The 26173-nt window shown below is 41.3% G+C and overlaps 2 protein-coding genes across 3 annotated transcripts in view; one reads left to right on the top strand and one right to left on the bottom strand.

The window, feature by feature from the left end:
• The window catches only part of SNX24 (sorting nexin 24), a 123062-nt gene extending 117761 nt beyond the window's left edge, over positions 1 to 5301 (top strand). For both annotated transcript variants that reach the window (XM_075600934.1, XM_075600941.1), the window contains exon 6: positions 3712 to 5301. In XM_075600934.1, coding sequence (XP_075457049.1) covers positions 3712 to 3782 — 71 coding nt within the window. In that variant the 3' untranslated portion in view covers positions 3783 to 5301. The remainder of the gene's footprint in view (positions 1 to 3711) is intronic.
• Positions 5302 to 7411: 2110 nt separating this feature from the next.
• PPIC (peptidylprolyl isomerase C) overlaps positions 7412 to 26173 on the bottom strand; it is a 30444-nt gene continuing 11682 nt past the window's right edge. Inside the window, exons 3-5 of the mRNA XM_075600920.1 lie at positions 9704 to 9797; positions 8931 to 9115; positions 7412 to 7730 (exon numbers count right to left, since the gene is read on the bottom strand). Of these exons, the coding sequence (XP_075457035.1) occupies positions 7605 to 7730; positions 8931 to 9115; positions 9704 to 9797 (405 nt within the window). The 3' untranslated portion in view covers positions 7412 to 7604. The remainder of the gene's footprint in view (positions 7731 to 8930; positions 9116 to 9703; positions 9798 to 26173) is intronic.

The raw sequence follows: 26173 nt of genomic DNA, 5'->3' as shown, positions 1-26173 counted from the left end.
CAATGATAAATATAATCTTAATTGACTAGAAATGCACCCAAATCTATGTCAGCATTTAGTCCAAAGGGATAAGGGTTTTCATATTTGTATACACCTTGTTTCTAAGCTTCAAATCTCATTAATGGTATCTCCTCCTCTCCAATTTGGAGAAAGCTTTTCAATTCCTATACAAATAATTCCCATAGGATTTTGGTTATGACGTTCTTTAAAATGTTTAGAAAGACTGTGCTGTAGCAATCCTTTTTGAATGTTCGTAATGTGCTCAGCAAATCTTAACTTTAATTTTCTAGTTATTCTACCAATATATTGTTTATTGCAAGGACACTGGATTAAATAAACAACATTAGTAGAATCACAACTGATAAAGCTTTTAATAGTGAATTTAGCATTGTTTTAGTAGAAGAAAAACTCTTTAACTGTTTATTTTCATGTAAGTTCATTTTACACATTTTACATCTTAAGCATTTATGAAATCCTTTAGCATCAAGGATGGTATGTGTACCTGTAATGCTCTTTTCGTCTTTAAGGCAGCTAGGAGCCACTTTATGTTTTTTAAATTTTTAGCCTTTGTGAAAACTATTTTCGGATTAGAAGGTAAATGGCTTTGCAAAATAGGGTCTTTTAATACCAGATGCCAGTGTTTGTTGATAACCTTACATATTTTGGGGGCCATGGCATTATATTGTGTTATGAATGGAACACATAAGTTTCCATCCTTCAATTTAAAGTCAGAGGCTTTTTTATTACTATTCTTATATGATAATAATTCTTGCCTATTCAAATTCTTAGCCTTGTGATAGGCTCCTGGTAAAATGGTTTCATTGTAATTTTTAACTTTAAATGTATTAATAGTGGCCTCTGCTTGTTGCTCAAATACATTGATATCACTACAGTTACGTCTAATGCTACGTAACACACTGTAAGGTATATTTTCCAACCATTTTGGAAAATGGTTGCTGTCTGCTTCGATACAGTTGCAGCAACTCACTGGTTTATTAAAAGTGTTCGTACAAATACCCTCGTTCTCAATACAGTATAAATCAAGAAATTCTAAGTGTGATTTACTGAAATTGTGTGTGAATTTTAAATTAAAATTATTATTATTTAAATATTCAATAAACAATAATAATGTGTTATGAACACCCTACCAAACAAAAACCATGTAATCTACTCCAAGTGAGATTATTGAGTATATTGAGAACTTGGGTAGTATCTTGTAAATAAGATCTCAACTTTTTAGCTGTTTTTTGCAAAAAGAAATCAATATAAGTAGACAAATAAGACGTAATTAATTTTACCCGAGACTATAGGTCTCCCTGGGGGATGAACAGTATCTTTATGCAGTTTCAGTAAATGGTAAAATACCGAAAGGGTGTTTTTTTTTTTTTTTTTTTTTTAACTAAAATTAATTCAAATTCTTCCTTATTGATGAACCTTTGGTTAAGACCCAAAGTCAAGAGTTTTTCTAATTGCAATAGAAATTCTTCAGTAGGAATAAACAAACACTGGCATCTGGTATTAAAAGACCCTATTTATTTAATCCAGTGTCCTTGCAATTAACAATATATTGGTAGAATAACTAGAAAATTAAAGTTAAGATTTGCTGAGCACATTACTAACATTCAAAAAGGATTGCTACAGCACAGTCTTTCTAAACATTTTAAAGAATGTCATAACCAAAATCCTATGGAAATTATTTGTATAGGAATTGAAAAGCTTTCTCCAAATTGGAGAGGAGGAGATACCATTAATGAGATTTCAAGCTTAGAAACAAGGTGTATACAAATATGAAAACCCTTATCCCTTTGGACTAAATGCTGACATAGATTTGGGTGCATTTCTGGTCAATTAAGATTATATTTCTCATTGATGGTAGTTCATTTGTTTATTCATCATTATTTTAATGTTTAATGTCTCCTTAGGATTTTGTTTTTTTTCCTGATTTAATTATCTGCTACAGACTGTCGGTTTTCTCATTGTTATATATTTATATTTTTATTCAGACCTTGTTCCTTTGTATTTTATACTAAATTTATTATATTGTATTATTTAATATTATTTTGATTTATTAATTCATCTATTAAATTGTTAGGCTTTTAATGTCAAGTGTATAAATATGTCTGCAAACTTATCGTATGTATACGTATGACGCTACTTGACTGATCATTATAGACAACCTGTGTATTATAGTTGTCCCTAATTCTATCAACCAATGGTGATGCTGTTGACTGTCTATATAATATCCGTGCACAGATAGCCTTTTATTTCCCCTGACGAAGTTCCCACGCTAGGAACGAAACGCGTAGGGTTAACAGTTTGTGTACATATTTGCTAGTGCTTTAGTGTGTTAAATCTACTCTCCGATTGCTGGCTCGGTAAAAAGATTGCTGACTGCAGGACGGTGGAATCATATGGTTTATAAGAGGACCGATTGTCATACTGGCGTCTGATGTCACAACAGCGCGAGATTCAGATCTTTCGTGAGATTCCACTGCACGAGTAACAACCCGGCATACATACTTGGGACTCTACTACAGGAACAGCAGCTCCATTGGCGGATGATTCCAAAGCCGAGAGGGAGATGCTAATTTATCTTCTGAGTGTTTGTGTAATAAAATGAGGCTGTGTGGATATATGTTATCTGCTACATTGTAAGTAGCCAATTTTCTATTTGCGTATAAAATTGCCTTTTAGTACTTCACTATTGTGGCTTCTCTTCATTCTCTTTAGGACTAAAAGGAGTTGGAACTTTGTTACCATCTTGGACACCTTCCATCATATTGTTTAATATTTATTGGTCTACTGATTTGCACCTTTTATTCATTTTTGAGATATGTATATATATATATATATATATATATATATATATATATATATATATATATATTCAGAAATTGGATGACCAATTACAATGTACATTGAGCAAAAACGGTAATGAACCCTGTTGGGTATAAGTGATATGTTATGCTTTATGCTTCCAGAATAATGTTCATGGTTTAAATATTAAAACCCGAGATCAGGGTAAGCAAGGTTATCTATGATTAGGGATTTTGAAAAACATCCCTGACTAATCATCTTGCTTTAATTTGTGCTTTATTGTTAAATATATTTTCAAATGTAGGCCCTTAATCTTTAAAACACCAGAACATTTACCCCGACAGTAAGAGTTATACAGTACAGCATTCATTAGTTATGGGTTAGTCAGGTGCTTATGCACACATTGGTTAAAATATTGCGGGTATTCCAAAGCTGCCGTGATTTTGGCTGAGTAATGAGAAATTTATTTTCTATCCATGATTAACAGTATTTGAGGCTCTATGAAAATGTTTACATCTGTATTCCTCTGATGTTTTGCAAATTTGCTGGGTCATGTGACACTGAATTATAGTAGTAGAATGAAAATGAAAACATGAACTTAAAGAACAAATATATTTATTGAACATTCTTGTGGGACTGATATTTTAATTCCAAGATAAAGAGTGGCATTTTTAGTCTGAACATATATATTGGCCTCAGTAGATTGCAATGCTGGCAGTACAGAAGCACACTCATGCAGTGTATTTTGTACTGAAACAATTACCCACTCGCAATGAATGTCCTACTGGTGAAGTATCAGTGAAGTTGCAGGAAAATGTAGATTGTTTGATTTCTTGAGAATTTTTTCGTTGCTCTGGATTAATTTTTCTAAACCTTTCTCCTTTTTCCACCCAGATAAGTCGTCCAATGTCGTGATTGAAGGAGTTCTCCATGGGATATTTTATCCTCGCCTGCAGGCCAGCTAGACGTCGTGATGGCTCCTAGAATCATCATGGCTCTAAACCTCTGCAGCATTAACAAGGAGCAGCTTTATTCTCTATATTATTTATTTGTGTTGCGCATTCTAACAGTGGAAACAAAGGGAGCAGCTACAGATTGCTATGCAGTCGAAGTGTTAAAAGGCTCTTGGATGCAAAATAGGGCAAACATATAATCACAGTGATTGTGCCGTTTAAAATGTCTTCGCTCTATGACTGCAGGATATATATATATATATTTTTATTTTTTTTAAAGCAGCAATTCATTTTCATTCAGTGTATGATGATACGGATTTCTGAAAACTAGCTTGTGAGGTCTTCCCTACAAACAGAGTCGTCCTGAAAGTATGATCATTGAAGACACAAAGTTACAAGAATGAAGCCACTTATATTACCGTTAATAAGGGCGGGGCTTACAGCTGTCGCGCATAATCAATATGGCATGCCCATGAAGATGATGATGGGTAGCTAGTTTAAAGTTAGGTTTTCTCAAAGTACAAAGAAGGGTTAAGTGTATCTCACTACATACAGTTCATTGCAACCAGCCCACAAACCCACTGTATTTTGACAAAAAACTGTCCTCCCATTTAAAATTACTGCTTTAAAAGAATCTCGAGTGCAATAATGTCTGTATATGAGTGTTGTATTGTTTTAACATACTAATTGCACATAGCATTTGAACCCAGTCTTGCCTACAAGCAATCTTGCATACCTACCTGCAGCCATGTATAGCAGATGGCAGTCATATAGATAAAGGATATATGCATTTTGTGATTATCATACATTTTTTTTTCTTTCTAAAACCCTTTTTACAGCTGCTATTATTCACCAGACCATACTGCTTGCTGCTGCTGCTGCTGCTAATCTTGGGAATAAAGTGATGAGGCAGAGGTTGGGCGTAGATCCTATAGATGTTCTCTCTCCTGTATAGCAATAAACATGTCTTTCTCTGTCTAACAAAAGAATAAAGGGAAGGAATACTATAGTCAAGCAGGCAAGTAATATATAAGGGACTAGGAGCCATATTTAGTAACCGGTGCGGTGCCATAAGACGCCGGAAGATACCTTTCATCCGATTCAGGTGTCTTATGACAAAGCACCGCTTAGTAAATATGGGCCTTTCTATCGGACTGTACAGCCATCTGGATATTTTGCTAATTGGTTAACCTTGAGACGATTGGGAAGAGATTAGAAAATATGACCAGAACCTCCATAGGACATAAAATTAGGGATGTGTGAAATACTAGTATTAACACTACTGACACGTTTTTGTATATTTTACTATACTCCTATCTTGATGTATTTATTATACATGAGTGAAATGGGGCATGCTAATGTAAGGTGGAAAATGTTTAGCACTGCCAGGTTAATGCAAAAGAGATTGTAACTATAACTTACACTGTATAATGAATTTAAGGTGCAGCGTTGGGTAGTAAAAGTACACCTGAATGTTCATATAATAAATGTACGACAAACAAATGGAATGTTCTTTGTTTGTTACAGACAACATTGTGAGCTTTATTTCCCTTGTTAAAAGATGTATTACATGAGTGCTTGATACAAAAGTTTAACATACTGTAGTACAGGAATTCTCCACCTGGCTGTTGTCTGAGCCGGGTAAATCATAACTTCCAGTCTGATGTGTCATGAAAATGTATACAGATTTCAGAATACAAAGGAAAGCAAAAATGTAATATGTTTTTCATACACCTCTGGCATGGAAATGTAGCTTAAATGATTAACGCGTTGCCTGTATTAAAGGATTAAAAAAAAGACAAGTGTGCCACTATGCAAACAAACAAGTTGATTACAGATGTAGGAGAGAGATTCACGACACGCTGGTGCAGGGTATCGCACCCGATCCCATGTTATAACTGCCATTCAAGTCAAAGACGATTAAAGCCGGATCAGGGTGCAATACCCACATCAGTGCTTAGTTAATCGCCCCACAAACCCTTACAGATAGCACCACAATAACTATATCGTCGTTGAGGTAAAACTCCTTGCATGCATTTTTTGGCAAAAGCTCACTAACTGCACTTCCTGACTTGGAATTTCTTTCTTTGTTTTGAAAAACTCATTACGTGCCTTTTTCATAGTCATAGTTCAGCGTTGCCAAAATATAAAACTCATTAAGTATGATTTTGAAATAATGTAAAAAAAATAAATAAAAAATAAATCATTTCATCGCCTTTTACTCGGTACTCAAAAAATGTAGTTAATGAGTTTTACCTGTACAACGATGATATGATGGTGCGGTATTCGCAGAGTTTTTGTGCTTTCCTATATTTTCTGCTTTGTTATACTTCAGAATTGCATCGTCGCCTTATAGAAAATTCGTTTTCAAAACCGATAAGTTTAACACTATCGGTCACAAAAGTTACACGTCATCAACTGCAGCTTTGTGTTGGTCCGTGTAACGCAGGGTATTTAAAATACCAGGAAGCCCTGGCGCTACTTTTAGCTGTGAGCATATCCCGTAACCGCGGGGTCCCAGATCCGAAATTAACGTGGATCAGCTCTGGGGATCCACAGCCCAAGCAATTTTTTTTTCTTTAAAGGGGCTGGAGGGGGAACTGCTGCTTCAATTTACAGTTCTCCAGAGCTGCATTGCTGTTCAGATCCTATTTTGCTACTTAAGCTGCTGTTATATTTGATATGTTGTATAATATAAATCCTGCGATATCTTATTATAGGGCTTAGGAGAAAACTTCCGGAGCAATATGTTTAAAAACAAAACATTGCACAGTGTAAGCCAGGGGTGGCCAACACCAGTCCTCAAGGGCCACCAACCGGTCAGGTTTTCAGGATATCCCTGCTTCAGCACAGGTGCAGTCTTCGACTAAGCCACTGGTTGAGCCACCTGTGCTGAAGCAGGGATATCCTTAAAACCTGACCTGTTGCTGGCCTTTGAGGCCTGGAGTTGGCCACTCTTGATGTAAGCCATATCGGGTTTGCAGTGGATCCATACAAGCAGTTCACATGGTCATTTGCAGCAGATTTTTCTTTAAAAACTGAAAATATGAGTGCCTTACAGCAGGGGGGAGGGGAGAGGGGAGGGCACGGCGGTTACAGAGGCCCTACGCTTTTCCCCAAGGCATTTACATGAAATGCCGGGGGATCGTGTGAGGCCTCTGCAACTTCCCTTACCTTGTCGTCTGCGTCAAATAACGCTGTGGGGGTCATGCCGCGGGGTCATTTGACGCCTAAGATAAGCAGCGGAGGAGAGGGGTGCAGGGGGAAAAGTTTGCGTACCCCTGCCTTGTAGCACCAACTCCACCTACTTAAGCACTTTTGAATAAATTTTTGAATGTGCAGTATATTTTGCCATTTGCTTGATATAATCAAAGTCAGGTACTTAATTGGAGTGAGTTCAGAGCTAAAGCCCAGAAAATAGAGGCTTAGGAACAGCAACACCCAATCCACCTGTCGTCACCATTCGTGATTTCCATTGGTAGTTGATGAGAGGGTGATGTGATCCCTTCAGCTTTGCCATGTTGAATTTATGGCTGCATGTTGAACTCCGGCTAAATATCAGAGATTATCATCTGCCAATTTATATCACTTTACCAAGTTATACTCTCTTTTTGGCAATCAGCTACTGTTTTACAAAAAACAAAAAAAAACAAAGGTTGTGTCAAGTTAGGTGTCATTACGAAAAACGTTATTTAATTTCTATGGGTTTTTTTGCCATGGTATGAGTACTTATCCCATTATTTCAAACGTCAAGATCTAACAAGTATTTACATTTATTGACAAACTCCATAGAACAGTATTGATTTTGTATCTGTGAAGTCATTTCTAGTTCGGCTAGTCATCCACTTCAACCACAAATGGTTCTTTTACAGTAATTTTACCGCTGCTTACAATCACACAGTCTTCCAGAGGGCGATCTCGATCATCTGTCTGCTGAAGCTCTATCGAGTGCACCACAGACTGTTGAAAACACATAAAATTGCCAAATTAATGAAGCATAAAAATATATCAATATTTTACTTAAATACACCTTTTCACAATGTATAAAAAATTGTTGAGGTACAGATTATTCAAGGTTATATAAGAATATATTCCTCATGCTTAAGCACGAATAATATATTCATACAAGTTTTCACTTTAATTTCATGGTCGATCAATTCACAGTGACTGGTTTATTCTTCCTTATGTTACAAGCCTGTACCATAAAAGGTATATGGTTTCGTTAATACCCCTTCACTCTCTATGAATAACTGGAATAACTCTTTCAGACTTTCAACTCAATATAGTTGTGTGTGTGTGTACGTGCGTAGGCTCATACATACACAACACTGGTCTCAACTATGCGTAATATCTTAATGAACTACATGACAATTAGCTACTGGGAGCAGTCCAGTCAGTAATTGTGCAATTCAGCAGAGCTTTATTTGCAAAACACATCTGTTGCAGGACACAGCAGAGTAAAGATGTTCCATTGTATAGAGCTTAAACTATAAAGATAGAATATGTGAGATTATAGTAAATCTACAAAAAAAAACTTGTCATTTCATTAGAAAGAGTATAATTTCTATGATCAGCCACAAAAATCTTAATCTTCCCACTCTCCAAACCAGATTATGGTCTGTATGGCTCCTACAGGTCTAAAACATGCAGTCAACACAAAATTACTCAATAATTATTGAGTAGCCTCAATACTCCAGTGTGTCTCATGAGAACTACTATTGCAGCCCTTATTGTGCATTTTATAAAGCATCAAAACTTTTTTTTGAGGCTCAAATCAAATATGGAAATGCAGTAATAAAAAGCTTGATACATTGTGTAGATGACTTATTAAATATGAGAGTAGTATTAAATATTCAGAAAAAATGCAATTTGCAGGTCAGATATTCCATAACATAAATGCCACTCTGCTTAAAAAAAAAAAAAAAAAAGCCTACATTAATGTAAATGCGATACGTTCTACACAATAGTAGAAAGATATTTTAATGACAAGATCCTTCACATTTTTCTACATAGTTACATAGATGATGAGGTTGAAAAAGACATGTTCATCAAGTTAAAGTTATGTTAAATTTAGACGACGGACACTTATCCTATGTTTGTATATACCATTAGCTTTTACCATCGAAATGCTCTATCGAAATGCTCTATAACAATTCTTACCATGCCCTCCAGAACTTTGCCAAACACAACGTGTTTTCCATCCAGCCATAAAGGTCTAGTTACAGAGATGAAGAACTGGGACCCATTGGTATCTGGCCCTGCATTGGCCATGCTGACCCAACCAATTCCATAGTGTCTCAGTTTAAAGTTCTCGTCGGGAAATGTTTCTCCATAGATACTGGTACCTGTAGCAATATAAACCAAGAATGCTAACTCTACAAGGATCTAAAAGCAGAATAACATTGTTCAACAAAGATGGTTGAGAAATAAAATTCTAGAGGACATTAATTCCAGCTTGACATTATAAACATTCAAGGGGTGAAGTAACGAATATTGTAATTACTGAAATCTTATCAAGCCTAAAACCTATTCAGTACTATGGGGATGATCTCGCTTGTCCATTATTACAATAGGTAAGAGCATTTGTAATGGGCACCATACAAGGTCTATATGGCAGATCGGGCAAAGTTGTGTAATGTGGCTTCCTTACATTTCATTTTCTCTATCGTAGGGTGCAATACATTTTAAGGGACCTACAAGAGATTTCTTCAGCTTGTTTTGGACATTGTTTACGGTCAATACAGAATCAAAAAGATCAATACGGTATGGTAATTAATGATCACTGTGCTTGTCATGCCAAGATGTATGCATATGGTGAAGTCGCGGAGTATTCTTGTGCATTCGTATTTAATGTTTTTCAAGCTTTCCATGAGGGCGACAAAAATCCAGTATAGAAAAACAAGTGTGGTCAGAGCGCCCATACAGTACTTTACCTCCTGTCCCATCTCCAGCTGTGAAGTCTCCTCCTTGGATCATAAAATCTTTTATCACTCTGTGAAACTTACTCCCTTTGTAGCCATATCCTTTCTAAAGAAAAGAAACAAATACATTCTTTACACCAACGTCTCAGTAATACATCACTATTTTTACTCTGGATTAAAAATAAAATAAAAAATCTGATAAAGTGAACAAGTTGTGCTTGCCAAGGGGCTGATGAGACAGAATGTTTGGTACTTCTCAGTTATGTATGAGCACACTGCAAAAAAAGTAGAATTGTTCTTATCAATTTTTTTTTAATCCATCCATGCCAGTACAAATAAATGGGGAATTAAACCCCTCCCAGCCAGGGGATGGACAAAACTTTTAATGATTGAGGTACCATCAGCCCCTAGAAGGCTCCTGCTCTCCTCTTCACAGCAACTGAGTCTAGCCGAGCAACGCGCCAACAAAAGAAAAACTGCAAAATAAGACCAATTCCACTAGGGTGGAAAAGTTGTACTGTCATGGACAGACTAGAAGGAAAGGTAACAATAATTCACCTTTTTTCTCTTTGTCCCTCCTATGACTGTACAAACAAATGGGGAGAAGAAGAAAAAGACCACCATCCGTACAAAAAAAACATCTGGGAAGAAACCGCGAACTGGCTCTGCGCAAACCAGCAGCAGAGCACAGCTCTGGATTCAGCAGGGTTCAGCCTCGCGCTCTGGCAAGGTCACTTTGAGACAACTGGCTAATTAGCATTAACAGGAGAATCTCATGCAGCTGAAGGTGGCTACATACACGGTCAGAAGAAAAAAAGCCAAGGCTAGAAAAGGCTAAATGCTTTCAACCTGCAAAAAAGAGGCCTGCAAGCGCAGTACCTGGAAGTTCATTGGGGATTGACAAGGGCCAAAGGTGATAGAGGGAGAGAGTATATACAAATTAAGTTCCTTCTGCACTCAGTGCTTTCACTGCAGTACTTATGTTCTTGCAAATTAGTAAAATTCCCTTTTGTAAAACTTTCCTTCACAGGTGCCTTGCCCTCCTACTTTGAAGAATTGAACATGTGTGTTTGTGTGTGTGTGTGACAGTAAGTGGACTCCTTTATAATAATCCATGTTAACTGAGGAGGCAAGTAATATTCATCATATGCTTCAAACCTGATGGAAACTTACTTCCCAACCTACAAATCCAATATTGTTCCCTACACAAGAGCTGTAGATTTCTATCCCATAGTCTTCTCTGGGCAGATACAGATTCTATACCGTGACATTTTAAATCTTGTGGGTTGCACTCACGTACAATATGTAACTGGCTCAGAAGAGTGTTTTACCCTTTTTTCCAATTTCCTTTTTTGTATTCTTAATATTTCTATGATGTTCCATGATGCACTTTTTTAAACATCTTTTAGTCTTACCTACATATTGCAACCAACACGTACATTGCCGTAGATACACCACACATTGAGTATTGCAGGTATCTGATATGTAAAATGTGTGGGGTTTGCCACAACTTCCTTTGATGGCTGCATAAATCCACAAGCTTTACATGTATAACATGTGTGACATTCCTTGAAATCAAACACATTTTTCTCTTTATTCCCCTTGTTATCCCTCAAAAAAACTTGTGGCCAACATGTCCTTAAGATTCCTTTCCTTCTTAAAGTCCACGTTTGATTTTGCAGGAAGCATCCTTTTGAAAATGGGACCCAATCTCAAAATTTCCCAATGTCTAGACAAAGTATATTTCTAATATGTCTATGAGCTCCATTAGCTCCATTATATGGTGTTATAAAAACGAGGATCTGTCTATATACTTTCTCAGAACTTATTCTGCGGGCAAACAGCTTCCCAATTTCAGACATGATTACTTAAAAGCAAACTTTTTTATTTTGTGCTTTTGCCAATGCTGAATCTATAATATACAGTTAGGTCCGGAAAGAATTGGACACTGATACAAGTTTTGTTATTTCGGCTGTGTACTACAATAAATTCAAGTTACAGTTAAATAATGAATATGGGCTTAAAGTGCAGTCTATCAGCTTTAATTTTAGGGTATTCACATCCAAATTGGAGGAAGGGTTTAGGAATTACATCTCTTTAATATGTAGCCCCCTCTTTTTCAAGGGACCAAAAGTAATTGGACAATTGACTCAAGCTGTTTCATGGACAGGTGTGGGCTATTTCTTTGTTATTTCATCATCAATTAAGCAGGTAAAAGGTCTGGAGTTGATTCCAGGTGTGGCATTCGCATTTGGAAGCTGTTGCTGTGAACCCACAACATGCGGTCAAAGGAGATCCCAATGCAAGTGAAACAGGGCATCCTTAGGCTGCAAAAAAAAAAAAAGAAAACCCATCAGGGAGATAGCAGGAACATTAGGAGTGGCCAAATAAACAGTTTGGTACATTCTGAGAAAAAAAGAACGCACTGGTGAGCTCTGCAACACAAAAAGGCCTGGACGTCCATGGAAGAACAGTGGTGGATGGATGATCGCAGGATCCTTTCCATGGTAAAGAAAAACCCCTTCACAACATCCAGCCAGGTGAAGAACACTCTCCAGGAGTTTGGCATATCATTATCCAAGTCTACCATAGAGAAGACTTCAAGAAAGCAAATACAGAGGGTACACCACAAAGTGCAAACCATTCATAAGCCTCAAGAATAGAAAGGCCAGATTAGACTTTGGCAAACAATATCTAAAAAAGCCAGCCCAGTTCTGGAACAGAATTCTTTGGACAGATGAAACTAAGATCAACCTGTACCAGAATGATGGGAAGAAAAAAGTATAGAGAAGACTTGGAACATGATCCGAAGCATACCACATCATCTGTAAAACACGGTGGAGGCAATGTGATGGCATGGGCATGCATGGCTTACAATGGCACTGGGTTACTAGTGCAGGCCTGCACAACTCGTAAAGTGAGAAGGGCCGAACTTCTCCAAGGAAAAAAAAATTGGGCCGCACGGGTAAAATCATCATAATCTCTCCTCCAGCACCTCTCATCATCATCCTCATATCTCCCCCAGAACCCCTCACTATCAATCTTTACGATACTACCCATCTATCTCTCATAACCCCATATCTCCCCCTCCCCCACACAATACCCCCCTCCACATCAAACACACAATACCCCCCTGCAACTCCCATCACTCTCCCCCCTGCACCTCACAAGGAAAACAGAGTCGGGCCGCACTGGTGAAACAGCATTTATTATTCTAAATAACACATTTATTTACGATGTTTGTCATTCATTGCAGCTGTAGTTGTGTGAAATAGGAATAGGAAAAGGAAAGTCATTGATAATGATAGTAATTAATATTTTCACAATGTAGTCTAATTTCATTTCAGCAGCCCCCCCCTCCAAGTCAGCATCCGCCCCCCAAGTCATTTCAGCAGCCCCCCCAGCCCATTCCATGTCAGCAGCCCCCCCAGCCCATTCCATGTCAGCATCCCCCCCAAGTCAGCATTCCCCCCAAGTCATTTCAGCAGCCCCAGCCCATTTTCATTTCAGCAGCCCCCCAGCCCATCCCATGTCAGCATCCCCCCCAAGTCAGCATCCCCCCCAACCCATTCCATGTCAGCAGACCCCCCAAGTCAGCACCCTCCCAAGTCATTTCAGCAGCCCCCCCCAGCCCATTTCATTTCAGCAGCCCCCCCAGCCCATCTCATATCAGCAGCCCCCCCAGCCCATTCCATGTCAGCAGCCCGCCCCAAGTCAGCACCCCCCCCCCCAAGTCAGCATCCCCCCCAAGTCAGCATCCCCCCCAAGTCATTTCAGCAGCCCCCCGCATGAATGAATGACCCCCCCCCATGTGTACCTGATGATGTTGGCGGCAGTGGCAACAGCAACAGAAGAGGAGGAGGTGGTGGTGGATGGCGGCGGCGGCAACTAAAACTAATGTTTTATGAGCTAATATAGATCCAAATTAGACTTACTAAGTATTTTTCTATTGAACTGTGATGTCGTTATGTCCTCAGATGTGTTTATGTATTTCTTTTAGTTGTTTTTAATATATCTTGCTTTATTCTAGTCAGCTGATCACTTAGCAAGATATTTGTGCCATATTCCCCCTCTATTTACTAGTTTTTTCTCCATGTTCCACACTGGACAGATTGCCGTTTTTGGTTGCTATGACAACCTACATTGTTTATATACACAGATCACCTCGTGTATCAATGCGATACATCCCTTCCGGTTGAGACTGACGATCGCAGTAGACTCAGTGACCCACAGGCAGAGAAAGAGTTTAGCCTGGTGAGATGGTCTTCTTACTGCCAAAATGCAGAGAGATGATCGAGTATACATTAGAAACAAGACACATTATCAATTATTCAGCCTCGCGCAATGCGCGACGTCACTTCCGGTTAGGTGAATATCGCGTCACTTCCGGTTTTCGATCCTAACGGCGATTTTTCAATTCTAGCTAATTGAGACCACTATAAGAGGGTGAACATGGCACACCTACCTATACTCTCTGACGAAGCGCCGCACAGGCGTGAAACGCGTAAGAGAAGGAGGCTTTTTTTGCACCTATCCCTGTCTGCACCATGAAGATACAATAAAGGACTTTTATTTTACTGCTGCTGTTCCGGTGTATCCTGTTCTTTTGCTGTGCGCTGCATCACCTGCATTTGTGGCTACCATAAAACTAATGTTTGTTGGTGGCAGGGTGAAGCGTGGGGGAAATGCGCTCTAGCAGCAGACCCGGAAGTTCCGGGTCGCGCTACACTGCTGGAGCGCGTCCCCCTGCTGGAGCAGGGAAGGGGGGTTAAGGGGATCAGGGGAAAGCGCGCGTTGAAGGGGGGCCGTCGCGGGCCGCACGGGGTTCCCTGGCGGGCCGCATGTTGTGCGGGCCTTTACTAGTGTTTATTGATGATGTGACAGAAGCAGCCGGATGAATTCTGAAGTGTATAGGAATATATTGTCTGCTCAGATTCAGCCAAATTCAACAAAGTTGATTGGACAGCGCTTCACTTTACAGATGGACAATGACCTAAACATACTGCGAAAGCAACCCAGGAGTTTTTTTTAAGGCAAAGAAGTGGAATATTCTGCAATGGCCGAGTCAATCATCTGATCTCATTCCGATCAAGCATGCATTTCACGTGCTGAAGACAAAACTTAAGGCAGAAAGACCCACGAACAAACAACTAAAAACAGCAGCAGTAAAGGCCTGGCAAAGAAACACAAAGGAGGAAACCCAGCCTTTGTTGATGTCCATGAGACCAGACTTCAAGCAGTCATTGCCTGCAAAGGATTCTCGACAAAGTATTAAAAATGAACATTTTATTTATGATTGTGTTAATTTGTCCAATTACATTTGAGCCCCTGAAATAAGGAGACTGTGTATGAAAATGGTTGCAATTCCTAAACATTTCATACGATATTTTTGTTCAAACCCTTGAATTAAAGCTTAAATTTTGCACTTCTATTGCATGTCAGTTCTTTAATATCAACTCCATTGTGGTGGCGTACAAGCCAAAATTATGAAAATTGTCAGTGTCCAATTATTTCCGGACCTAACTCTACATATCCTAACACTTATCTGTAAACCTCTGTTTCAACAAAAGAGCAAGTTAATCAAATCTAGAATCCCTTGAACAGTTACGTCCAATTCTTAAAAACTGACTGAATGGAACAGTACAAATCCATCTAGTATCATGATTACTCTTCGGACCTAAATATGCATTAACATTTTTTTTTTTAAGTTTTACTTTACAAATCTTCCATTACTTACATCAATTTCCAAATCTAGAAAGTTGATTTTTTTTTCCCCCACAGGTGATGTTCACAAGTAAATCTCAAATTATTATTATTATTATTATTATTAAGCTTCTCAGGAAAGAGCTGGAGAGACGGTGTATCCCCGTCACATATAATAAGATTAGCTACATTAGATATATCTAATAAACAATAATCTAAAATTGGAATTACAACTAATAGTATCCAATTTCTGCAATACACGAGTAGTGTCTTTTAAAAATGAAGCCAAAGTTTGTAAATAAAAATAAAAATTGTTTATATAAGGATGTATCGGTTAACAAATGTATTGCCTCCATATTATAATAATTTCCAGCCTGAATAACCAGGCCTCTGCCTTTACTGGCTGACTTAATTACAATCTCTACATTTGATTTGAGATCTTTCAAGGCCATATTTTCATTATTCTCCTGCAAAAGATTAATTAAATCTCTCGCAGTTGCATGTTCTAAGGCGGGGGGGCGCAAACTTTTTTCCCTGCACCCCCCTGTCGGCGGTTCCCCTCTCCGCGCCCCAACCCCCGCTTACCTCGGCGGCATGACGTCACATGACCTCGCGGTGTCATTTCACGCCGAGTTGCCATGGCGATGCGTCTAAGAAGGAGCCAAGGTAAGTAAGGTTTACAGAGGCCCTGCAGCTTCCCCAGCACTTAATTTAAGTGCCTTCAGGAAGCGCACGGGGCCTCTGTAAACCCTGCGCCCCCTGTAGTCAGTCTCGCGCCCCCCAGGCTCCCCAGTTTGCTCACCGCTGTTTTAAGGAACCATTTAATAGATTGGCTTTTAAAATGGCAGCACTATTCAGGAGCAGTGAAGCACCTAATAATGATGCCTGTAAATTATCTGTATAAAAATGTTATTGAAGCTAATTTTCTTAGAAATTTCTGTAAATCTAGATATAAATTAAAATCATTAGGTGCATGGAAAAGGTTAGTCCTCTTTATACCACATTCAAATGATTAATATTTAAAGTAAAAGATGATAGGTTGAAAATCCGATTCCTTCTTAGACTATACGGGGGGAGACACATCGACGATTCTTATTATATGGGACGGGGATACGCCGTCACTCCAGTGCTTTCTTGAAAAGCTTAATAATAATTATTTTCCTTTCTGCATATCATTATCATATTTCTGCATATCACTATCATTAGGGCATTTAATGATAGTGTTACTGATGCATTACGTATAGGTGTAGGTTATTGGCTCGCCTGGTTTCTGCTTTAGTGAGCAGTTTCTTGGAGGTTTATGGCTCCTCCCTTCAGGACAGAGCCCCTACCAATCCTCCAATTAGCATAAAGTTATTATACACCTCACTGTCAGTCTACACCCACCTGAAGAGCAGGTGAGTGTCTATGGCTGACAGAAAGAAGAGATGTGTAAGTTATAATATTTCACACTAGGGTATTTGTGCACCCACAGTTCACCTTCATAATAAGGGAACTCTGATACTGGCTTTGGCCGGCTTTTAATTGCACTAAATCACAGAAGCATATGCTTCATTTATCTAACCCCTTCAGTGCATTTTCAGATATTTCACAGTTTAGTCCACGAGACAATAAGAAATTACATATATTCAGTGTAGGTACCTGCTACATAGAGTCTGCTTTGATGAGGTTGGCAGGCTTGAATCATGTTTTGATCAAAAGATGCAACCAAGAGAGGAGCCTGAACAAGATGGACGTGTGAAGCTGAAGCTCTACAGAGAGAAAGCATCAATCCGTACCAATCCTGGCCCATAATTACTCCAAACAAAGCTACATGAAACCGTCAAAGAATAGTTAGAGACCAAAAACAAGAATTTTAGATACCTGGACAATATTTTAATAAAATTGCAATTTGGGGCCTAGCAGCTGGAACCGCATGTTGCAGGGCCAGAGAGGAGACCCATCCAGGATTGTGGGCCGTTGGGCAACAGGCACCACATTTGATTTGCTCTACCTGGTCCACCCAAGCGGTCTAACATGGGCATGGTCACAAAGGGAACCCCATAAAAAAGTGAGTAGCAGCTTCCCCGACATCATAAATTTCTCCTTGGCAAAAACGGTCAGACGAGCCCATAAGAACTAACTGCCATCGGCCTACCAACTAGTGAGGGGAATACAGGAACACATCCCTTAACCAAAGCAAATAAAGGGCCCAGTGCTCGGAGGTCCCATCCCTACTAAAAACATACAGACTTGCGTGTGGGCCGGGGCGGAGGGTCCTACAGGGGAGGGAGAGCAGCCATTTTCCCCCGGAGCAGTGCTTTGGCAGCTGGGATTTCTTCCCCTAGAGTGGGGATTGGGGCCTCTCATAGGGCACCATGCGTGGCATAAAACAAATAAAAGGAGCAACCTCACCAAAAAACCCATAGAAGGAGAGTGCTGTAGGAGGGGGGCATTCTTCACCAGTGAGAAACCAGGGTACCATGGCCACGACGTAGGAGACACGGAGGTCCCAGTGACAAAACAGCACTAAGTCCCCTGCTTCCTGCACCCTTCCCACTTCCCGAAGCATAAAAACTAAAAGCTCAGAAGATAAAAGGAGGGAGAGAGGGAAACCTGCTCGCTGTGGTGACGGGGCGGACGGGAGGGGAGGCGGGATGACCATCTTGCTTAGGTGCACCGCCAGAGTGCCGCTGAATAGGACGGGCCTGCCTTAACCATCGGGCGGGTGACGGTGCCTGTAGCCAAGCCCGGGGGGCTAAGCAGGGACCCCCCTTGCCAGTGGGAGCGACTGCGGAGGAGCGGGACCACCTGATTTGAGTCCAGATGTAGCGCGGCAGTAAGAAGAAGAGGAGATGCAGAGGGGGCGGCCATATTGGTGCTCTGCTGGGGTGCCCCCAGGTCGTGCGGTCGAGCTTCTCCAGCCCCAGATCATCCGTCAGGCGGGGGGGGGGACACCTGCGATGGCCAATCCGGTCGATGTAAACGGCTGCTGCGGGGTGGGGATGCATGACCACCCAGGGTGTCCCAGCAAGTCAAGATTGCTGCCATAGGCCTTTGAAGCAGTGCAGGGCAGCACAGCACATACAAAGCTGCAGCACAGTTTGAAGGGGGGGGCAAGGTTGGTGGCCCTTTCACCCTCACACCCCCATTCCCATATAGACTATTAAAGTGCTCTGGGTGTGATTGTTGCTGCCTCATCCCCATCCCAGGGAACCCGCAGCTAGACACGAGGGAGAGTCGCCTAACGCGGGTGGAGGGTGACGTCTGCTGGGCGTTCTGGAGTGTGGGTCACAGTGAGTCTAAAAGGGACGTGACAAAAGAGGAGATATGCGCTCCGTCGACCTGCACCCAAACAGACCAACAAGCATATGACAATAGGAAAATATAATCAATGATACATGCTGCCAGTATAAGTAAATAGTCCTTAAAGATGCCACCACCACAAATCAAGAAACCAAACACTCAAGAAAACTCCAAATACTTCACAAAGAACAATATGCCAAGCGAGATTCTATAAGATGGAGGCTCCCATTGCGGACGCTCGGGATCTCCACCGAATACAAACATAAGAAATGAAGAGACAGGGATAACATAAGCTGACCTAGAAGCATTATTCCCCACCAAAATACTTTAACTATACAACTAGAAATTCAAAAAGCTGTCACTGACCTCAAGCAAAAATTGCCGCACTGGGGACCAGAACGGGAAAACTGACATGTTTAAATGACAGACTCCCTCCAAAGACAAACCAACCTGGAGGAGGAGGTTTTTAGAATCTCAACGTAATTTTCTCAGTTTAAAGACAATATAGAAGACCTAGAGAACAAGGGAAGATGCAAAAATCTCAGGATCAGGAGTATCCCAGAATCTGTACCAATGGAATACTTACAACCATACATCTGCAGGTTGTTCAAATCCCTAGTTACAGACCTCAAAGAGGATACACTAATGATGGACAGGGCCAATAGGGCATTAGCCCCTCAAAGCAACATCCCAAACAGAAACAGGGATGTAATTGTAAGGATGCACTATTTTGCAACGAAGGAACGGATCTTGAATGCCTGTAGGCAGAGAGGAGGAACAGAAATTACATTAGAGGGGGCTTCCATTCAGATTTTCAATGACCTGGCCCGTATCACAATGGAAATAGTAGGGGAACCCCTGCTGCAGCCTCTTGCGGTGAAAAAATGATATGAACGGTGCTTGGGTGTAAACTGTAGAATATGAAGGAGAGAAGGAACCCAATATAGCACTCAGGTTCACACTCTGGTGGTGAGTGAATGATTTAAAAACATAATCTTTATTAAACAACAATTGTAAAATATTGGTCGAACGACGTACTAAGGGTGGGTTGATCCTAAATAAAGAACACCATTTGGGCTCTGGATCAAAATAATTAGTGTGTGCCAGATGATTTTAATAAACCACTGGTACTGAGTTCGCACAGTATTCCTGATGCGGACCTGTGTGGTAGGTGATTATTCCTGGTGTGTCCGGGTAAGTACTGAGATTGCAGGTCACAGAGATATAATATATAAGGTACTTAATGGTAAGCGTGACCTAACTGATAGACATAAAAAACAAATACACTATGTATATCAGTGGTAGTATAGTGCAATCAGCTAAGCTCCTCAATGGAGAAGTGTGTGTGCCCCTATCAGTGTCAGAATGACCTAAGGTTAACCCTCTGCGTGCTATACTTCAGGGGTGTGTGGACCTATATATACCAGCGTGGTAGGAGTCAGAGGTAAGTATCCTGACTAAGGTCATAAGGGTCAGTATCCCAATCTGGGAGACGCTGATGATGGGGGGCAGGCTGGTGACTCACAATAAACAGAGTGATTTTTATTGAAGCTGAAGGAACCTCACGGATGGTATGCAGCACCCCAACACTGCAGGGCAGCTGCAGTATGCTGAAGGTACGTTCCCTCAGTACTGTTATGCCGGAACACTATCCCTATAAACACCTTCAGGAGGCTAAGAGTGACCGTCGGGGCACTTTTGTCCTGTAATAAAACGCACTCGCAGACTACCGCATTAACTCGCGGTCTCTGAGAATCATGAGAAGGCAGTCCTGATCTGCGCGTGCACGTGTATGCTGAGTGCCGACGCGCGCGTTTCGCGAAGGGCTTTTTCAAGGCGAGTAGTTAGTATCGTTGAGGATACCCTGCAGGTAGGCAGGTATATATAGGGCCCCCAGTGATGACGTCATAAGTTAACCCCTGGTGTGCCATGATATACTTGGTCCTGTAGTAAAGCACAGTGAGTAAGCCAATGTTTATAACTGCATATCCAGCACACTGATTTAATAAAGGTCTGACTCAATTTGTGTGTTATTATTGCCTAGTTGTCAGAGGCTTGCAGAGTGAAGTAATGATAAACTCCAAATCTGATACAGGGGTAGTAAAAGTGATGTCCAATATGATCATGTACATGTATACATTTAATTATAATGTCAGGGTCCAGAGAAGCCCTGGTAGGATAATGTCACCACTCCTGGGTGGTGATGGTCTGTGTACAGGATTGGGGAGCTACCTGTATTAACAGATATGGCAATGGTGTTCTGTGTATATATATGTAAAGTGGTTACGTAGTCACAAAGCGATATGAAGTGGACTGTGTGTGTGTACAGACATGATCCCAAGTGATAACAAAATGAATGGGCATACCCTGCCTATAGGAATGGGGTGTACAGAAATCACAATGGAAAGAGAAATGAGACCATTGACCGCAGTCCTCAAGAGGCAAAGGAATCCGATATAGATGGGGGTTCCCCTTCCACCTAATCATAATGCGAGGGGGCAGGCAGTTATAATTTTGGACACTGGAGGAAGCCGAGGACCTGATGGAGGGCCTTGGTGTTAGTCCAAGAGGAGACCACCCCCAACAGCAGGAAAGAAGGATCATACAGCGGGAGGCAGAAAGCCCTCCCCCCCCCCCCGCAGGGTGTGGATTCTTGCTCGCCTGGTTGGTGGTTAGTCGGGGTCGGGGGGCGGGAGTCCGGGGGATGCCGCACACCAGACAAAGTAATGGGCACCAGTTATTAGCTACCATAAAAAGTCATGTTGGGAATTTCCCTAAGCTAGAGAAGTTGGATTAAAAGTTAGGAGTAATAATATTTATTTATAAAATGTTTTACCAGGAAGTAATACATTGAGAGTTACCCCTCATTTTCAAGCATGTCCTGGGCATAGAGTTAAAATGACAAATAGTACATGGTTACAAATACAGTTACATAAGTGAACAGGGTATACATTATATACAAGACATTGCATGCACAGTTAAAGATTATGGGCGTGTGTAACAGTTACAGTATAGGATTTAAAGTTGGTTAAAGTTTACTATTAAGATAGAAAAACAAAATAGGTAGCGCTAATTCTAAAATGGGAGTGTAATACAGATAATATGAGTGATGTACTTAAAAATATATCTATAGACAATAATAATGTGGCTGCCAAAGATATCACTCTGACCACCTGGTCAGAGAAAACAGGAGATTGAAAAGGAAGGTATATCTCTGGCGCCTAACACTAGGAAATAATAAAAATATATAAATAAAATATACAACCAGGACTGGCAGATGACTCAATTCCCGGAACGGGCTTCAGTCGATGCGGATCATATACATGTAATAGAAACAAAAAAAAGCTGTGTGTGCTGTGCACGCGCATAGTAAGTGAAACTGCTTTGACTTTTGTCACAGAAATTGACTTATAACGCGCGTGCTCGGCACACATGTGTCAGTTAGTGTATGTGTCAGTCAGTGAGTATGCATGTGTGTCAGTCAAAGAGTATGTATGTGTGTTTGTTTGTGTGTGTGTCAGTCAGTGTATGTATCTGTGCTGGTTAGTGTGTGTATGTGTGTCAGTCAGTGTGTGCATGTGTCAGTATGTGCATGTGTGTCAGTCAATGTGTGTGTGTGTGTGTGTGACAGTGTATGTCTCTCTCTCTCTGTGTTGTGTGAATGTCTCTCTGTGTCGGTCAGTGTGTGTATGTGTGTCAGTCAGTGTGTGTATGTGTGTCAGTCGGTGTGTATGTGTGTCAGTCAGTGAGTATGTGTGTCAGTCAGTCAGTGTGCGTGCGTATGTGTGTCAGTCAGTGTGCGTGCGTGTGTGTGTGTGACAGTCAGCGTGCGTCAAAGTGCGTGCGTCAGTGTGTGTGTGTATGTGTTTATTGGCAGCAGTACCAGCATCATGAATGTTGAGCGGGTGGGGGAGCTCACGGGGGGGGGAAGGAATAGGCACATCATTCAGGGGCGGTGTTCGGTACATCACTGGGGTGTGCGTGCGTGCGTTAGTGTGTGTCAGAGTGTGTGCGTGTCAGAGTGTGCGCGTGCGTGCGTCAGAGTGTGTGTGCATGCGTCTGAGTGTGTGTGCGTGCGTCAGTGTGTGTGCGTGCATCAGAGTAAGTGTGTGTGTGTGTGTGTGTATCAGTCAGTGTGTGTGTGTGCATCAGAGTAAGTGTGTGTGTGTCAATCAGTGTGTGTATGTGTCAGTCAATGTGTGTATGTCAGTGTGTGTGTGTCTGTCAGTATATGTGTATCTCTCTGTGTGTACACACTGTATGTCTCTCTGTCTGTGTCCTGCCCCCTCTCTCCTGACTCCCCCCACCCCCGGCGGAGCTGCGGACCCGGGGGGCTCAGTCTGAGTCTTCTGAGCAGATCCCCCCCTCCCAACCCCCGGCGGCGCGCTCAAGCTCCCCCCTTCTCCATCCCACGGCGACGCGCTCAAGCTCCCCCCTTCCCCACAACCCGGTGGCGCGCTCAAGCTCCCCCCTTCCCCACAACCCAGCGGCGCGCTCAAGCTCCCCCCTTCCCCACCCCCCGGCGGCGCGCTCAAGCTCCCCCCTTCCCCACCCCCCGGTGGCGCGCTCAAACCCCCCCATTCCCAGGCTGTTAAGAGCGGCGCCGGCGCCAGCCTCCCTCCTCTTGTCCATCGGCATGGCTGCGGGTGGGGAACGGCACAGCCGCTTATGCACATGCGTGGCGCGCGGCATGGCAGCGGGCTGCGGAACAGCGGCAGTTAGGAGCTCATATGTGAGCAACTGGGTGTGCGGTGTGTGGGAGGGTGAGGGGCGCGCCGGCGATTAGGAGCGGCGCCGGCGGCGATACCACATGTGACAGGGGACATGTGAGCGGAGCGGCGTCCATTACGTGACGTCACTTCCGTTTCACATTTCGCCCCCCATCTATCCAGTTTTATCCCATCAGAGGTGCCACTAAAGAAGTTTCACTTCAACAAGGTATATAGCATAATATTGTAGGGCTGAAATATGTATAGCACACACTTAAACAAACAAGAAATGTGCTAATGGAAGCTGAAACGAATAACAGGTGAACTGAATAATTATAAAAACATTTAATAAACGACACGATAACACTAATGAGATATGATATCCTATAGATATAGTCCCACTGAAACCTCCTCTACGTCAGATAGACTGCCCACTTACAAGATGGAAAGTGGCAGTAGGCAGGAATTACTGTGCCAAAGACGAGAGGGGAGACTCAGATATCTCCACTGCCTAATGCCACTTTCCATCTGGTAAGTAGGCAGACTATCTGTCGTAGAGGAGGTTTCAGTGGGACTATATCTATAGGATATCATATCTCATTAGTGTTTATTATCGTGTCGTTTATTAAATGTTTTTATAATTATTCAGTCCACCTCTTATTCGTTTCAGCTTCCATTAGCACATTTCTTGTTTGTTTAAGTGTGTGCTATACATATTTCAGCCCTACAATATTATGCTCTGTACCTTGTTTGTTTCTATTACATGTATATGATCCGCATCGACTGAAGCCCGTTCCGGGAATTGAGTCATCTGCCAGTCCTGGTTGTATATTTTATTTATATATTTTTATTATTTGCTAGTGTTAGGCACCAGAGATATACCTTCCTTTTCAATTTACTGTTAAGATAAGTACTAAGCTAGCTTAAATGCCAATAGTTGGTTTCCTTGGCTGTTCAAACATTAGCCTTGGTTAACAATGGAGTTAAGGCCCACATGCCCCCCTATAGAGCTCAATGCTCGACACGACGGACTCAAAACCTGGTATGGCTACTAAGTACAGGTACTAAAAGGTACCACTACAAATGTTTCAATGTTTTATCTAAATATGAATTTGTGTTTTTCTTTTCCCTTTCATCATCTTAAATGCACAAAATCACAGTAGATGAGATCAGAAAGGTAGTTAAAAATCTCAAAACATCAAAAGCCCCAGGCCCGGATGGGCTATCTAACATCTATTATCCTGGTCCCATATTTGGTAAATATAATTAATTCCTTTATGAAAAGGCAGGAAATTCCGAAAACTATGTCGCAGGCAAATATTGTGGTTATACACAAAGAAGGGAAAAACCCTCTCAGTTTCTAGAGTTATAGACCAATTTCCCTACTAAATTGCGATCTAAAAATTTACAATAGGTCCTGGCAAACATAATTAACATAGTGTTGCCGAGACTAATAAACTCAGACCAGGGATTTATAGCCAACCAACAAGCCTCGGACAACACTAGAAAAATTGTTAATATTATTGATCAAGTACAAAAAACAAGGGACAAGGCAATGCTCCTGAGTCTAGACGCCGAAAAAGCCTTCGATAGAATAGACTGGACTTTTCTAAAGGCGACTCTAGAGAGGTTCGGTTTTACTGGTCCCATTCTGGAGGGAATTATGGCCCTTTACCATAACCCCTCGGCCTCCCTCATAGAGTACATACGGGAGTGTCATCCAAAGTCTTCCAAATTAATAATGGTACAAGACAGGGGTGTCCCCTTTCGCCGCTTCTGTTTGCCCTGATAATTGAACCCCTGGCCTGTAACATAAGGAGGAACCCAGATATCAAGGAAGTAAAGATAGAGGGACAGGAGTACAAAATGTAATTGTTTGCCGACGATATTATACTAACAGTTACCCAGCCATTGACGACCCTTCCAAACCTACATTCGACGCTGACAGCATTTGGCTCCTTTTCAGGATACAAAATAAACTCAGACAAATCAGAGGCATTGCACCTGATGCTCACCAGTAACGAACTGCAACTTATACAATTGAATTTGAACAATAGATGGAAGGATTTCCGGTTAAAATATCTGGGCATACATCTGACGAAATCATCTAGAACACTTTACAAATATAATTTTCCAGAACTAATTACACAGATCAAAAAAGAATAGAAAAAACAGTCTCCAGGGCACTCCTAAGCCAAACAGGATCCCAACTGAATGAATAATAAACGCTGGTCTCAAAAAATTGAATAAAGTGAAAAAAGAATTTATTGCAACATAGGTGAACAATAAAAGTACCTCCTACGCGTTTCAACCAACTAGTGGCCTTTGTCAAGGAGTGGCAAACTGAGGTAGACAAAACACTATGGGGCCTATGCAGAGAGCAGCGAATTTTCGAAATTCGCCATTTTTTGGAGATAATCGCGCAGAAAACAGCAGAAAATGGAGATTTCCGAAAAACGCGCCAATTTTTCTTTTCTATTTGTAAAACTCGCCTCGCGGCTGGCGAGAACCGCAATCTCGCCAGTTTAAAAAATATCCGTATGCAGAGAGGCGCGAACGGCATCTAGCGGCTGTTCGCGCCAATAAAATGGCGCGATTGTCTCCGTTTTGCCTCGCCAAAAAAAACTGCCGCTCGCGGCCATTGCAAAGGGAAAAAAAGGCGCGAATTTGTTTTAACACATTTCTGAAGCGCGCATCTCGCCAATTTAAACTCGCCACACGCATCCATGTTAAACATAGCAGAATTCGCACTTTTCTGCATATGGAGATTAAAACTCTCCAAAAA

The sequence above is a fragment of the Ascaphus truei genome, chromosome 1, assembly GCF_040206685.1.
Source record: "Ascaphus truei isolate aAscTru1 chromosome 1, aAscTru1.hap1, whole genome shotgun sequence".
Lineage (NCBI taxonomy): Eukaryota > Metazoa > Chordata > Amphibia > Anura > Ascaphidae > Ascaphus > Ascaphus truei.
This window is presented reverse-complemented; position numbering and strand designations above follow the sequence as displayed.